At 41.4% G+C, this 17,696-nt stretch overlaps 1 protein-coding gene across 1 annotated transcript in view; it reads left to right on the forward strand.

The window, feature by feature from the left end:
- LOC142068397 (uncharacterized) overlaps positions 1 to 17,696 on the forward strand; it is a 66,918-nt gene that overhangs the window by 35,550 nt on the left and 13,672 nt on the right. Inside the window, exons 4-6 of the mRNA XM_075124743.1 lie at positions 7,698 to 8,003; positions 9,172 to 9,243; positions 10,456 to 10,597. Of these exons, the coding sequence (XP_074980844.1) occupies positions 7,698 to 8,003; positions 9,172 to 9,243; positions 10,456 to 10,597 (520 nt within the window). The remainder of the gene's footprint in view (positions 1 to 7,697; positions 8,004 to 9,171; positions 9,244 to 10,455; positions 10,598 to 17,696) is intronic.

A 17,696-nucleotide genomic window follows, 5' to 3' on the forward strand; every position in this document is an offset into this window, starting at 1 on the left:
AGGTGTATCTATAATAGACGTAATCCTTTTAATAAACTACGATAATTGATCCAATAACATGATTCTCAAATTTGTTTTTAAAGATGATTTCCAATTATTAAAATGGTTTAGCTATGTTTGGATTTAAGGGGATCGAGAGAATTCTGTGTCTTTAATTAAGCTTATTCTTCCCTCTAGATACCGCTAAATGGTCCTTGCTGGGTGCCTAGTCCCTGAGACAAACAAATATTTCTGTAAAGCAAATGTTTTCTGTTGGGCAATATTTCTAATTACACCAAATGGCAGAAATTAACCAAAATTATTCTTCTGAATATACACAATTTAAGAGTTATATTCTTCCCTCAATCTATCATTATCATTAAGAGCACTATCATGTAACGATGGCAGCATGCAGGCTTAATTTTATAATCTCAGCCTGTGGACCCTAATTTAAAAAGTAATTTGTTCTTTCCACAAATTATTAGAAAGAGCTAATCTAAACCATATTGAATCAGATTAATTTTAGGGACAGAATTTCAATGGCATGCAGGTGCCCAGGAATGATAGCTAGATGTCTAAGTGCCTTTTGCCCCTTTGAAAATATTCCCCACCATTTTCACATTATTTTACATGCGCTCTCCTTATTTACTATTTTATTGCAAAACCAGAAAGCAATGTAAATAGCAAATCAGATTTTTTTTAAAGCAACAACTACTAGTCCATCAATATAATGATACTAGATCTGTACAGTATTTTGTAAAGGATTTGCTCACTGTGATACTTCTAGTGGCTATATTTTCAAAGTATTTGGCTCTGGTACCAAGGTCATTGTAACAGGTAAGTTATGTGGTAATTACAGTAATGCAAAGATAAAGATGCTTATTATGATCATAGAAAAGCTTTTTATCACAGCTAAGGTCAACAATTGTAAGATCAATCCTGTGAAGTACTGAGCACTTAATGTGAGGCGCTGAACACCATCCATTCCTGTAGACTTCAGTGCAAGTTAAGGCTGTTAGCTCCTTGTAGGATCTGATCCCAAATACATCACCTTTTCAATCCCAACCTGCAGTATTTACTAATAGATTTAAAGTAGATTTTTTTCAAGTTAATTAATATTTCTAAGCTGTTTAATGACATTTTTCAGAGGATGTGCCGCCATAAGCATGCTGGTCCTTGGTCCAGACGCAAAAACTTATGTTAGCTTTGCGAAAAGCTTATGCCCAAATAAGTCTTAGTTTTTAAGGTGCCACTGGACTCCTTGTTGTTTTTATGTTAGCTTTGATATTACTCAAATTCTTTAACTAAAATTCATAAACATGCATAAAATTAAACTGTAAAATATGTAACGTTGTGCTTCTCAATTAAAACAAAAGAAGCAATCTCTGAAGTAGTCAGTATAAGTGAAAGAATTTGGCCCTAGAGATTGTCATCTTGTGTGAGGTACCTTGGCATTGCAGGCAAACTGGCGGTCCAGTTTGGCCAATGTACATGTACATTCTTAATAGTGTTTAACAATATATACTTGGGGCCGGAGTCTTCTTTGCCTTGCTCTTGGAAGTCATTTATGCTCCTGAAAAGTCAGTGGGAAATGCTACTATTCTGATTAACTTGCATGTTACACCTGAGTTCCACTGGTATAACGGACTGCACAAACACAGGACAAAGGAAAATCAGGTCCTTACTGTTTCAGAATCATGCTCTGCCCATTAATTTAAATCAGCTAGAACAGTCAGTCTATTTTAAACCTTAATTCACAATCAAGTTACCTCAGTAGCCCTATAGCTCTCAACTAAAGATAAATTGTTGTAATGCTGCCTACTAAAATGAATACGCTATCATAATTAATTCTAAGCATATCAGATCAGGGTCAGCAGGTTGCTTTAAGTGAACATTCTATGGACAAAACTCCCATAGATTTACCAGGTGTTTTGACTGCGTAAGGAATGGAGAAGCAAGTCTGTGATATGTGTAGATTGTCTATTACAGCATGAAGACCTAAGATTGCACACTTGATTTATTAGTGTATATAAACTGTATACAATAACATGTTTTAGTAAAAAAAATCTTCTCAAAGAGAAATATCAAATATTGGGTAAGTAAATTCCTCTGAAGAAAAAAATAACCCTAAGATCATGGAGATATTCAGACCTTGGCACAATTCTAAGTAAAATCAGTAGGAATTGTGGCTGTTTGTGCCAGCTATGAATTTGATTACAGCTTTATGAGAGTTGGGGCATTTCTGTTCTAAGAACATGAGGTAAAATCCTGACTCCACAGAACTCAATGACAATGACTTTTCGGCCAGGATTTTACCCATGTTGTGTAAACGTACTTCTTAGCAGGGACAACATTATTCACAAGTATACTGAAGAAGCAGAAATTACTTTTAAAGTCCTAGATAGTGAGCAGTCCTGATTTTGCTCTCACACTAGTCATTCCTCTTTTTAAACTGACTTCCCTCCATTCATTTAAAATGGAGCTACTCTAGATTTACACCAGTGCAAGTGAAAGCCGGGTCGGGACCTACCAGGATTCTTCAGAATTTTTGCTTAGTGGAATAGATGAGTAAAAAGATTTGGAAACAGAACCAAGCTTACTGCTTTCAACGAGCATGACATAGGAATAATGGTGCTTCTCTTATTGTATCCATTAAAGTGCATCGAGTCATCATTAAAGAAGCTTACATTAAAATGGTATAACTAGATTCTGCTGAACACAATATTCTAGAAAAAAACTGGCAGGCTCAGTGTAGAAGCCAAAGATTGAACTGAATGTGGAGAATGAACTATCCCCTCTCCTCTCTAAAGGTTGTCCTTTCAGAACAAAATTGACATGGCTTGGTGGGATGGTGTGAAGCAGCTTCCTCTGTCCCTGCATGTGTTGTATCTCTCCTGTGTAGAAAGGGATTCAGTCTACAATGCTATCTCTTTGGCAAGCTTCAGAAGCATTTGGTCATTTTATTTTAAAATAAGAAAATTAAGTCACCAAAACTTTACATGAAGTTTCATAAAAGAAATAAATGTAAAAGTATTTGGCATGCTTATTAAAAGACAGACCCAAAGATCATATGTCACATTATAAGATGGAAGTTACTTGTTTTTTAATAAAACAGAGTGCATTAAGAACAGAGTGATCAGTGTAGATCTTTAGTTATAAAGTACAAAGGAGCTACTATTACTGATAATTATTTTGATGATAAGATTCTCAAGTAGTCTAGGGTTGGTTTAAATTGGTTTGCTGCCTTTTGAAACAGTTCTAGGTATTGATTTTTGACATTACCGACTGAATATAACAAACTCTTTATAGAAAAAATATATAAGTATCTGATCTAAATCCCATTGGATCTAAAAGACCAAATCCAAATTTATGGCAGAAAGGGATGTGCAGCTGTGAGCAAAAAATCTTCAGAGGACAGGTGTCCACCTGAAAAAACTTCATCACGATAGGCACTGTTGCTGGCACTTTTAGCAGAAATACCAAGAATTTAAGGGATATTAAGAATAATTTACCATCTCATCCTTTAAAGGTGACCTTTGCAAACAGATTTCAAATGCACTGTTAGGACCAGGTGAGAAATCCAGCATGAAATAAAAGAGATTCTCCAGCAATGGTCTAAAATCACCCATCACAATTTACAATGGCATTACTAAGCACTGGACCACTGTTGTAGAATGCTGAAGTATTTTCAATATAGGCAGTTTCCAGTGCTGTCAATTCGGCACTTTTCACAAACTCTAAATTCACATTAAAAGAAAAATAGAAATTTCAAGTGATGCTAAGGGATCCCAGTCTGAGGAAATTCTAGGCCTTAGGTATGTCGAATGCATTTGAAGTTTTTGACTTATTTTGCATGTCTGCTCCTAAAGTACTCCAAACATCCAGTGCAATCTATTGGAGTTTGGGGTGTCAGAGGAATACAGGATCAAGCATTTGCCATATTGTAAGGAAAAGCCATTTAAATCACAAGTCTCGTATATTAAAGTGATTCTATCAACTTCTGTTCACAATTGCACATTAGATAATATGAAGCTATATTGGGCCATATGGAAGCTATATGGGCCAGATCCTCAATGAAGCGCCTTTGATTTCCAGCAGCTGGAGATCTGGCCCACAAGTTTTTTACAAAGCACATGAACACAGTGAGAACAATGATATCAAAGTCTTCAGCTCTGGCACAAAGCTCATTGTTTCAAGTAAATTCTCTGGTAGCATAGAGAAAAGTTACGTGTGAGAAGAAAAAATTAGAGACTACAGAGCACAATTTATTCAAAAAGGATAACAGACAATGGAAGCGTGATATGCAATCTACAGTAGAAGAATGAATGTCTTTACTATCCGTGAGGTTAATGTATAGATTTCAAAGTCCAACATTAGGTCTCAAATGTCAAACAGATCCTCTGTCAGTTAAATGAATTATTTTCTTTTAAACAGAATTTAAAAGCTACCAAATTAATATTAATATAGAGTATTTGAAAATACCAATGTAAGCTCACCCTGAAAAATACATTGAAATTTCCACCATTTCTTTGCTTGAATTAACTGGCTCTCAGTTGTAACTATTTAGCTATATTTGTTCAGATCTGATCCCTCTGAATAGAAATGTCTTGGGCAGATTTTGTAGTAAGTGTTCTCCAACTGGTTTTTGAATGTTCAATTCTTGACATCTGATTTGTGTCCATTTATTCTTTTACGTAGAGACTGTCCAGTTTGGCCAATGTACATGGCAGAGGGGCATTTCTGGCACATGATGGCATATATCACATTGGTAGATGCGCAGGTGAACGAGCCTCTGATAGTGTGGCTGATGTGATTAGGCCCTATGATGGTGTAACATCAAATTGTAACATTCCAAAACCAGTTGGAGAACACTTCAATCTCTTTGGTCACTCAATTACAGATCTAAAAGTGGCAATTCTTCAACAAAAAAACTTCAAAAACAGACTCCAAGGAGAGACTGCTGAGTTGGAATTAATTTGCAAACTGGATACAATTAACTTAGGCTTGAATAAAGACTGGGAGTGGATGTGTCATTACACAAAGTAAAACTATTTCTCCTTGTTTATTTCCTCTCCTACTGTTCTTGTAAAGTGCTGGAAAGGACCCACCTTGATTATCACTACAAAAGGCTTCTCCTCCCGCCCCTCCACTCCACCCCACCGCTCTCCTGCTGGTCATAGCTCACCTTTCCTGGTCACTCTTGTTGCAGTCTGTATGGTAACACCTATTGTTTCATGTTCTCTGTGTATATAAAATCTCCCCACTATATTTTCCACTGTGTGCATCCAATGAAGTGAGCTATAGCTCACAAAAGTTTATGCTCTAATAAATTTGTTCGTCTCTAAGGTGCCACAAGTACTCCTTTTCTTTTAGATAAGCAACGTATTTTGAAAAGTTAAGTTGGACCAAAACAACAAGTAGCTCCACACTGGAAACTATAATTGACTTGGAAATTAAGGATCTGATCTTCTTACAGTGTCTTATGCAAAGCCCATTGAAGCCAAAGGAGAAAATCCCATTGGCCTCAAGGGATTTTAGATCAGACCTAAAGTGAGGCCCGAAATTTAAAACTGATTTTGCTCATGCATCTGCACAGCCACTTATGCAAACACACATTCTGCTTATATATGTACAAAATTCAGATTTTATATTAGATAGACACCCATCTAACCATGTACAAATGCAAAAAATGATATGTGTTTGCAAAAGTGTCAGCATATAAATGTGACTCCAATTTTTAAAAGCATCTAATGAGAAATGCCAGAAATCATCATTAGTTTTTGCAAAGCACAACATCACTGGGCAGGAAGCTATGTAAAGGTTATTTGAATACAAACAAGACTTGAGTGAGTAAATCATTTGGTAAACCTACTGGTCAAGCCCAATCCTGTATTCCTGGGTGGTTTTGGTGCGTATGGAATGTAAGATTGAGCTCCAAATGTTGAACTAATTAGTGCCAGAGCATGAGGATCAAAACTGAAAAGAACAGAAAAATCAATTCCCTCAATTGGTGACAATTTCCAAAATGAGGGAAAGTTCTTTAATGAAAGAATTTTTCTTGGTTAGGTAGTCTAACGTCTCAGCTGTCTTCATTGGCTTCTAAATTTTTAGATATTTTAAATACTTTTTGACACAACCCTAGTTACAGGGTTACAGTTTGGTTCAGTTCCAAATAGTTTCAGAAAACTCTAGACTAGCCAGACAGCACAAAAATAAGCCGGAATCATTTTAGAAAAGGAACCTTCACAAGCTTTGACATCAGTGGGACTACTCACAATGCATAAAATTAAGCACATGTGTAAGACTTTGTGGGAGCAGGGCTTTAGTATTTATTAATATTTGTGTCTCAGTTGACTAAAGACAATGGCTGACATTATTAAAGGAGCCTGAATTTGAAAGGGATTTGGGCACCTAAATCCCTTCTTGCTGCCTTTAAAATTTCCAATCAAAATGTTTTGTGGCAAATAGGCCAATTATTTTATTAAATGGGCTCTAATTGTTTATCTCTTATTAAGTGTTGGAACAAATGGAGAATGCACAAGATACATGGTGCCCATTTGGGGACCTTTGACAAGACTGAAATATCGACAGCCTTCCCTTTCTTCTTTGTGATGGACATTTATAACATGAGAATCTTGCCTCGTTCTGCAGAGAACACTTCTTTAGCTGTTAGCTGGGTTGGGAACCTTATTCTCTTGGTTGTATCCCACAGTGACAAACAGGAGACAGAAATTAGAGGCAGTAAAAGTGTTTTGAACCTGCTCACTTCTTGTGATAACTAGTACATTGAATATATTGTTTAAAAAAAAGTATTATTTACTGTCACCCATATGAAACGAGCAGACAGATTTTAGTAGGGAAGTATTTTTTGGCCTGGTTCAGTATTTATTATTTCATGCACACAAACTCAGGGATCAAAAAATATTTTTATCTTTTCTCGTTCGGACTTTTAATAAAATATTTTTGGTTCTGTTTTATCCAATTTATAGCAGGCAGCAATTTTAAAAAATTGTATGAAGTGACAAAAATTGATGATTTTTGCAATTTTTTTTTATCAGCTCTATTCCAAGAGTGACTAAATTAATACTGTGGCAGAAAATTCTGCCACAGTATTAATTTAGTCACTCTTGGAATAGAGCTGATAAAAAAAATTGAAAAAATCATCAATTTTTGTCACTTCATACAAATAAGTATTTATTTGGGTAAATAAAGGGGAGATTTTCAAAGTCACAAATGTTTTGAAATGAACCAGAACATAAAGATCTACTCAGCATTCATTCAACAAGTGTTTAATATATTTTGTGTTTGGAAGCTAAGTTAGTAGGCATTCTCACAGATTCTAGTGTTCCACAAAAACCTGCATTCAATTCAAGCATGTAAACTTCTGCAATTCTAACTCCCTAAAGCTCTAACTCATAAGTGGACAATTTACTCCTATCTTCAGAATTTAATAGGCAGTAACAATATATTATAGACATAAAGTAGTTAAAATACATTTGGCAATGAGGTATAGTTCTCATGCTGAACTCAGAGTTAAGATTGTGTGCTTGAGTGCAATTTGGAGGAATTGGATGCAAGAAATGAAATTGCCTCTCTTCCGCTTTCAAATCTGTGAATTCTTTCTTTATTGTTTCAAAAGCAAAGTATGCAATGTATAATGCAATTCTGAATTTACTTAATTCCTAACAAATTCATTTCTCTCTCCAAAATGAATCCAGACATACAAGCAAGACTTAATGTCAGCATGATTCAGGTCCTGCCTCCTTCTTCTGAACAAGATGGGAAAGTATCATACATGTGCCTCATTCAGGATTTTTACCCAAATGTTATTAAGGTGACTTGGGAAGACGACAAGAAGAATGCAGAAGAAAATGCAGTGCATGAGGAAATTTGGGACCCTGATGCCAATCAAAAATCATACTCAATGAGCAGCTGGCTGACCGTAGATAAAAATAACAACAAGAATTATAGTTGCAAATATCAACATGAAAGCAAAGAAGGTTCTCACCCAATTGAATCTCCAGGTATATACTATATTATTAAAACTAGTTCTAGACATATTTAGAGAGTTCACTGTTTCTTTACAATAAAAGAATAAAATCTATTACTGTTCCTAAAAGCATTTGCGCTCTCCATAAGCTGAAGCTTCTCCATCAAAAGCTCAGTTTTGGCTCCTCTCCCCCAGTTTAAAATCTTTCTATAATGAATGAAAATGTTGGCTGAGATCCTCAGCTAGTGCAAAACAGCAAAACTCCACTGAAGTGAATGAAGCTCTGTAGATTTACACCAGCCACGGACCTGGCCTACAGTGTTTGGTTTTGAACAAGGGATACATATTGCAACAAAAGTAATAACACACACAGCACCTAGCTTATTAAAACAGACCAGAAGAATTACACAAAACAAAATCAAAAACATAATCCCTTTTCTCTTGAATTAAGAGAAGTAATTTCTGTTTGGTTCTTATCTGAGATACAATAAATTAATTGCAGCAGATAAAAATGTCTCTCTTTCAAACGTAATGGAAAAGAGGGGTTTATTGACCATCCCCCTCTTGCACATCAAAAATACCTAAGAGATGGGCCTTAGACTGTATCCTCATCAGGATTATTTTCTTCTGTCTCTTGTACAGCTAATAGGCAATATTACCACTACCCAGAATGCCAACAATCTCAGGCTGCCTCAAGCTCGAGACAAAATCAGGCGGCCAGGTTTTTATCCCCCTAGTATACATACACATTGCAAAGGGGCAAACTCAACTGAGTAATTTGGCGGGACAAAATGCATCTGGCTCGACATAAACAAAAACTTGCATACACAGAAAAGCCAATGTGTAGACCCTACAATCAGATCTGCTAGTCCAGACTCTGGCTCCCATGCAAATGCCAAAGATTTCAAGCGGGCTCCTAACAGGCACAGGGCTCTGCACTGCCTGAGCATATGCATTTTTCCCTGTTTTAGCTCTAGTTGGCTTTCAAATCAGTTATGTGCTACTGAGCATTTATTCTGTGGATAGAATCTCGGTGCTCATTTTTTAAAATATAAACTTTCCATATTTGAGTCACTGTAGTTATAATACTTTCACCATCTTTCTCTTTGAACTTCTATCAAGAAAAGTATGCCTTCATTTTCAACAAGAATCCCATTTGACAATTAAAGTCCTCTTTACATGTTATGCTTTTATCCTTTCAGACACCCCCGTAGTGTCTCAAACCACAGAAGGCTGTATCAACAAACCTGAAAACGGCACCACGCTTTCCACAGGTAATTCTGTCCCAATTCTCATTTTCTATACAATACAGTTAAGAATTAAGCACCATTTGACATGGTTAAGACAAAAATGAAAATATTCTCTCTTTTTAAAATGTCCAAACATAATTACTCTAGATGTGGAACACTGCTGTAAGCATAGGCCCCGACTCTGCGGGTGCTCCGGGGCTGGAGCACCCATGGACAAAAAATAGTGGGTGCTGAGTGCCCACCAGCCACCTGCCGATCAGCTGTTTGGTGGGCCCAGCCGATCAGCTGCTTGGCAGCAGGTGGGAGGCATTGGGGGGAGGGGCCAGAGAGGGGGGGAGGTAGAGGTGGGGTGAGGGCAGGGTGCGCTCAGGGGAGGGGGCAGATCATGGGGGGAAGAGGTAGGGTAGATGCTGGGCCATGGGGAAGGGGGAAGAGCAGGGAGGAGAAGAGGCGGAGCCAGGGTAGGACCTTAGGGGAAGCAGTGAAGTGGGGTGGAGCACCCACCAGGAAAGGAGAAAGTCGGCACCTGTTGCTGTAAGTTAACATCTGCTGTGGGTTACCAAAAGGGTCCAAAACCTAATCCCCACGGCAGCTCAGGTTACATGCTGTAGAAGTCCTGCTGAAATATATGTTTTGGTGGGATTTGTTATTCTTTGTTAACATGCCTCATGGGTCATTGTTCTTTAAACTACATGTGCCACTGGTCCTTAATCTAATATTTAACATGTTAAATTACAAAAAGTATTCAAAGCCAAACTTTTCAAATGGGGCGTAAAGGTGCTGAAAGCTTGAAGACCCAACTGATTTCAGTGTAATTTCAGTACTTCTGAAAATCAGACCACTTGATTAATCAGCTGCTTAGATGCAGACTCAGAACAAACGGAGGCACCCAGGTCTGAAAATTTTGGCATAAAATCGTGGCAACAGCCTATTTATAAGAAGCACTAGCATTCTGCTTACTCCTTAGCAGACACCAACGATGCCAGCCCTGAGAGTGCCTCTTTGTTTGTCTCAGTTCTGCTGGATGGGAAGGTTTGATCAGAACGTAGACCTCTTTAGAGGACACAATCAGATACTGATTTATGCATAGTCTGATTAGGTGGTATAATTACGGCAATCAAATACCATGTATACCTTACGCTATCACACATGGTTTTATAGTTATTTTTCTTTGTGGCTATAGAATATGCAACATTAACCACTTGTTGTTCTTCTTGTTGTTGTATTTTGTTGTAGATATTACAGACAGTTTCATGCACAGGACGGCGTATTTAATATACATTGTCCTACTCCTGAAAAGCACTATGTACTACGTCATCGTACTCTTCTTCATATACAGAATGCAAAGTCCAATCAAGCACCGGGGAAAGAAACCTTAAACTTCTCCTTACAACTTCCAACGTCAGCATTTGTGTCTGAAATTTACTTTCCTTTGCCATAAGCCTGTCATAAGAAACACCTTCTCCAAATATTAAGACATGCATTTCAATTTGATTTGGTTGGCTATTTCTCTAATTAGCACAGATGGCTTCATAGAATCATAGAATCATAGAATATCAGGGTTGGAAGGGACCCCAGAAGGTCATCTAGTCCAACCCCCTGCTCGAAGCAGGACCAATTCCCAGTTAAATCATCCCAGCCAGGGCTTTGTCAAGCCTGACCTTAAAAACCTCTAAGGAAGGAGATTCTACCACCTCCCTAGGTAACGCATTCCAGTGTTTCACCACCCTCTTAGTGAAAAAGCTTTTCCTAATATCCAATCTAAACCTCCCCCACTGCAACTTGAGACCATTACTCCTCGTTCTGTCATCTGCTACCATTGAGAACAGTCTAGAGCCATCCTCTTTGGAACCCCCTTTCAGGTAGTTGAAAGCAGCTATCAAATCCCCCCTCATTCTTCTCTTCTGCAGGCTAAACAATCCCAGCTCCCTCAGCCTCTCCTCATAAGTCATGTGTTCCAGACCCCTAATCATTTTTGTTGCCCTTCGCTGGACTCTTTCCAATTTATCCACATCCTTCTTGTAGTGTGGGGCCCAAAACTGGACACAGTACTCCAGATGAAGCCTCACCAATGTCGAATAGAGGGGGACGATCACGTCCCTCGATCTGCTCGCTATGCCCCTACTTATACATCCCAAAATGCCATTGGCCTTCTTGGCAACAAGGGCACACTGCTGACTCATATCCAGCTTCTCATCCACTGTCACCCCTAGGTCCTTTTCTGCAGAACTGCTGCCTAGCCATTCAGTCCCTAGTCTGTAGCGGTGCATTGGATTCTTCCATCCTAAGTGCAGGACCCTGCACTTATCCTTATTGAACCTCATCAGATTTCTTTTGGCCCAATCCTCCAATTTGTCTAGGTCCTTCTGTATCCTATCCCTCCCCTCCAGCGTATCTACCACTCCTCCCAGTTTAGTATCATCCGCAAATTTGCTGAGAGTGCAATCCACACCATCCTCCAGATCATTTATGAAGATATTGAACAAAACCGGCCCCAGGACTGACCCTTCGGGCACTCCACTTGATACCGGCTGCCAACTAGACATGGAGCCATTGATCACTACCCGTTGAGCCCGACAATCTAGCCAGCTTTCTACCCACCTTATAGTGCATTCCTCCAGCCCATACTTCCTTAACTTGCTGACAAGAATACTGTGGGAGACTGTGTCAAAAGCTTTGCTAAAGTCAAGAAACAATACATCCACTGCTTTCCCTTCATCCACAGAACCAGTAATCTCATCATAAAAGGCGATTAGATTAGTCAGGCATGACCTTCCCTTGGTGAATCTGCTTGAGAGCGAACAGTTTTATATGTGACCATATTTCCTATTTTATTATTTTAATTTTGTAACTGTGGAACTTCAAGGGCTGAGGCTACACTCCTTGATTTCAATAGGAATTTTGTATCACAAAGTAGTGCAGAACCAGTCTCTTAGGCCCTTATCCTGGAAAGAACTTTTTGGTTGTGGAAAGGCCAACTGCATTCAGTAAAGTCAATGGGAAAACTCGTCCCATAAATATTTGCACGTGTGGAGTATTAATCTAGAACTTAAATTTATTTGTTATTTCTTTCTACTAAGTACACTTATTTGCTTTATAAAACAAAAACAGGCTTCTGAAATATGACTAATATTTTTAACTGAAACATTAATCGATTTTAAATAAAATTCAGCATTGCAGAATTCTGTCCAGTATTTATTTCTTTCAAGGAAATCAATTCTAGGAACTGCAAGGGAGGATTCCATAGTGGTCAGAGACCCATTTCTTTCATCCCCTGCACCCAACCATGTAACATACTTATCTAGCTTTTACCACAGTAGTATCTGAATGCCTCACAATCTCTAATGCATTTATCCACACAACACTGCTGTGAGATAAGGAAGCAATATTATGCCGATATTACAGATGGAGAACTGAAATCTGTAGAGACTAAGTGACTTGCCCAAAGCCACATGGAAAGCCTGTGGCAGAAGACAGAATTAAACCCGTGTCTCCCAGGTCCCAGGCTAGCACTAAGCACTAGACCATGCCTCCTCCCTTCAGCCCCAAACCTGTCTCTGTCCCCCTCTCATATCCAGGTCTCTCATATCCACTCCTCCCCTTCAGCTCCTATCCTCCCCCACATCCATGCCTATACACACCAATATGCCTCCCTCTGCCGCTCCCTCTAGTCTGATCCACCACCCGTTAACTCCAGTCCAATTCCTCCTCTGCTGGCCCTAGTGTCCCCTCCTCACCGCACTGTTTCCTGTACCCCACTGCTTCCCCCCACTTCTGCCAACCATTCCCCCCTCCCACTCTGCTTCTTCTCACACTCTGGCTCCTGCACCTGTCTCTCCCTGTGTTACCCCCCCTAACCCCCCCCCGACACACACACACACACACACACTCCTCACCCCTCCGCATTCTCAGTCAGGCTGCTTCCTCCTCCTCATCCCCTGGGTGCTAGCGGCGGGGGTGGGGAGGCACTGATCACACAGAAGAGAGCGGGTCCTTGCTCTCACATCTGGTGCTAAAGTGGCCTGCAGCAGCAACAGTGTTGTCAGCCTCAAAACTTGAGGTTTTGGCAAACACGTGTGAAAAGTAGCCCCCAAAATCACTGAGGCTGGTGACACTGCTCCTTCCACACTCCCCCTCCCCCAGCAGTAACACTCTTCCCCTCCTCCCCACAGCACTCCAGGACATAAGTCCCAACCTTTCCAGTGGCTAAACTGGGCGATGGAGATGGAGGGGCCGATGAGCCAAACCTAAGTAGTGCCATGACCCCATGCGCTAGGTCACGATGCCACTTGGTGGGGGGCCTGTGGCAAACAGGGGACTGTGGGGGTCAAAGGGCAGTCACGCAAACGCCAAGATTTGGGGAGTTCTGGGAATATCGTCGCATCCCCGCCCCCGCAGTAACCCCCAAGGGATGTACACACACAGGCTGCTGTTCTCCCTGGCTCCTCCCCGTACCTGTGGCTGCAGCATCCCCTTCTCACACTGCTCGCTCCACTGCCTGCCTGGCTCTCTGTTGCCTGGTCACCCCACCTCCCACCTCCTCCTCTTCTGCACACGTATTGAAAGCAAACAAACGTGGTGGCTAAGGATACAGCTGTGTCACGCTTGTCACCACTGTCATGGACGCGAGAACTTTTGCTGTTATATGACCCTGCCCTGCTGCCATGCATACATTTACTGGGATAAAATTGTACCTAAAATCATGGCAGTGGCTATGGGCAGGCGGCCGTTCCCCTGGCTCTGCCCGCTGAGACTCCACGCCACCCACCATTGCCCGTGCAAAACGGACCTCACAATGAGGCCTCAACTCACGGCTCCTGTGCCGGCTCAGGCCCGGCTGCTTTCCGTGAGCCAGCTGCAAACACCAGGCCTGGCCCCGCCCTGGGCTCTACCTGCAGCCATTCCCCCCATACCACAGAGAGGGGCACCGTTGGGACTGGGGGCTGCAGCTACTCAGCCTCTCCCCTCGCTCGCTGGTGCTGTGCTGCATGGGGGGAGGGGCACAAAGCAGCAGAGGAAATAGCTCCAGATGGGAGGAGGGAAAAGGTGCCACCACCCGCTGGATGAAACAGGCGCTGGGAGCTGCTGCCCCTGTGCGCGCCGTGGGGCGTCATGGCAGCAGCCGCGGCTCACTCGCACGTGGGACAATTCGGGGTTTAGACCCCTCCCCCACATCCCCACCCAGCTGTGCACGCGCCGTGGTGGCTGCTCATGCACAAAGGCCACCCGTGGCAGGAGGGACAGGGCCCATCTGAATCACCCAGAGATCACCCAAAGGGTCATCTGTCGCCAGCTATAGGGTTATTCGGTTGTGGGGGGAGGTTTGCTGCCGAAGCCTTTCAGAAGTCGCCAAGTCTGTAAAAAATTGCCGAGGTTGGCAACACTGAGCAGCAATTACAAGGAAAGTCCAGCTCAGCCCCCAAAGCACCAAGGTTGAAGCATGCTCAGAAGCTTTGTGGGGATACCACATGGGCAGACTGACCACACGTCTGAACTGGGAGGGCGCTAGCTAGAGCGTGCTTATTGCAGATGGAGTCTTCAGGTACTGGAGCTGCCGAACTTGAAAGTCAGCAACAGGAGGAGGAGAGAGGATGATTCTTCTATTTCTCTTTTAGTCACTGCTCCTGGGTCCTAGAAGTGAGGAGATTTTGACCAGTCCTTACAACCTATCACAGAAACCACTGGTAGTCTATAGCCTTCCATATCCTATTTTATACTGTTATTTATCGCTCATCACTGAAGTGTCGGAGTGGTGATGCATTAGGGTGATCCCAGTTGGTATGAGCAAGGGTTATCTAGGGTACTACAAAAGGAATGGTGTTAAACAGCTTCCCTTCCTGCTGTTGCAAGTGCTTTGGAGGATAGGATTAAAATTCAAAATGATCTGGACAAACTGGAGAAATGGTCTGAAGTAAATAGGATGAAATTCAATAAGGACAAATGCAAAGTACTCCACTGAGGAAGGAACAATCAATTGCACACACACAAAATGGGAAACAACTGCCTAGGAAGGAGTACTGTGGAAAGTGATTTGGGCTCGTAGTGAATCTCAAGTTAAATACGAGTCAACAGTGTAACACTGTTACAAGAAAAGTGAACGTTATTCTTGTGTGTGTTAGCAGGAGTGTGGTAAGCAAACATGAGATGTAATTCTTCTGCTCTACTCAGTAGTGGATTAATGCATGGGCCCATGGGCCCCATGCCCAAGGCCCTGTCCAATTTGGGGGCCCCACAGGGGTGCTGGAACCTCTGCAGAAGTGGGGGGCGACTGGCACCGGGACTGTGACCCTGCCCCATCTCCTCCTCTTTCTCCCGAGTTTTTACCCCCTGCACCTCCGTACCCTTTCTTGCACGACCAAGTCACTTATCCACTCTGGCTTTCAGTTTCTCCCACTGTGAACAATACCTGCCTCACATAGACATTGAAGCTTAATGCATTAAAGTACATTGAAATTCTTGGATGGAAAGTGCAATACCAGTGCAAGTGATTATGCATGATGATTAGACTATGGCACAATCCAAGGAGCAGTTTATATGGCACAGGCTGCACGTGAACAGCCCAGGAGTAGGGGTTCTCTCAGCAGAGCAAGGATTGGCGTGACCTAGCAGATCACTGGTCCAGATCACATCAGAGGGGAACGTCACAACCTCCCGCTGTGGCACTAACGTCAGTCGAGCCCCACCAAGGACACCAAGTGCAGCAGTGTTCGTGCTGGCGTTTTTATGCTGGTGTCACTTAACCCTGCTCAGAGCAGGTCTACAAGACATGGTGGTAACAGGCCAGTGAAGGCTTTTGCCCTCACTACACCAGTTCTCCCAGGGATCACCAGGGAAGATTCACCAGCACGACTGTAATGCTGGGAGATATTCCCAATAAACTCTTGGGTAGTAGACAAGCCCTTTGACACAACCACCTGTACATTTGGGAGGAACCTCTCACTGTATGTTCCTTTTCTATTTTTCATACCCACTGTCAGTTACTTCCCAGAATCATTCTGCACGTTAGTGCGGTGGGGGTGGCCGTGTCTGCATCTGTGAGAGAGATCAAAAACTCTGGGTAGATCCCTTCCAATTGCTAGAGTGTCATCCACCCCTTTTGTCTGAAATGAGGTGGGCTCTCTCAGATGTTAGCTCTGTTCCGCTTTAAAACGTCTGTGTGCAGAGGAAAATATTTTCCCCGCCCCAGCAGCCATTTAAAATGATACCAGTAAATTGGTAACCCACAAACTACAACAATCCCAACGTACAGAAAAATATGTATCTGGGGTACAGGCTCCCAGCTGCAGTCTATGGAGCTCTTTGTGCTGGTCTGTAGAGAGCTGGCTGATCACATACTGCTGGTTCCTCCTCATTACCATCCATTAAATTTCAGTAATACAGCTAAGAATGAAATTCTCTCAAGGTATTATTTTTCCACGTAAGCAATTGCTACAGAGATGTGATGTGATTGCGGATGAGAGAGGGAGGAGGTGGTCAATACTATTAGGAATGGGAGAGGGGTTGTAGGCCATGAGACAGTCTCTTTTTTAATATGTGGACCACATAGTGAAAATGTTTGAGAAGGGCCTGATCCAACAGTCTATTTAGAACATTAAAATCAAATGGAAGCTGTCATCTAGTTGCCATTTTAAGGAGTGAGGATTCATTAACAGAAAGCTGCAAGGAAATGCAAATAGAGTCATTGGGAAGAGAATTTATGTATCAGCTTTATGAGGACACAAAAATGTGAATTCATTAAATTCTCCAAGCAGTCAAGGAACCAGGAATAATTCATTAGAAGTATTTTCCCAGCAACTGGTCAGAATGACTGGTTACTTGAGCAAGGACACAACAGCATAAGTAAAGAACCACAACTTCTTGTAAAATGAAAAGTCAATGTGATACTTCAAGCTGGATCAAGTACTTTGGCACAGGAACCAAACTAGTTGTTTCGCGTAAGTATTTTTATTCTTGGTTGTTTTTCTTTTGGTAAATAGAATCAAGGGACAAAAAAATTGGACTGAATAAATTAATATTAAACAAGGAATTTGCACATAATCCATGTATTGCTCTTGACCTGAGTATGGAACTCCCACGTAAAGCAATGGGTTCGCTGAGGGCAGTATATGATCCTAATGAGTAAAGTGAATACAAGAGTAAAAGGCTGGAATATTTACTGAATAGCTGTTAAGAATCGGGAAGGAGGGAAATGTAGAGTTTTACATTTAAAATATTGGGCTACGTTCGTTTCTCATGCAACTCCATTGAAAGAGTCCAAATGCCAGCAAGTGTAAAATTCACAGCACAGGTTTCAATTTAGCAGGTGTGGGATTCTTAAAAAGTTTGTTATTGTTAGGACTATATCAGTGTACAATGATTAACGGAGGAAAATTGCCTGAGGTGCAACAGTCTTCAGGTTCTCAGTAAGTGGTTTTACTGAAAGTATCTTTTCCCTTTTGTGTATAATATTCTTTATCAGATTAAAGCTACAGAAACAG

Source organism: Caretta caretta, chromosome 2 (assembly GCF_965140235.1).
Source record: "Caretta caretta isolate rCarCar2 chromosome 2, rCarCar1.hap1, whole genome shotgun sequence".
In the NCBI taxonomy this organism is placed as follows: domain Eukaryota; kingdom Metazoa; phylum Chordata; order Testudines; family Cheloniidae; genus Caretta; species Caretta caretta.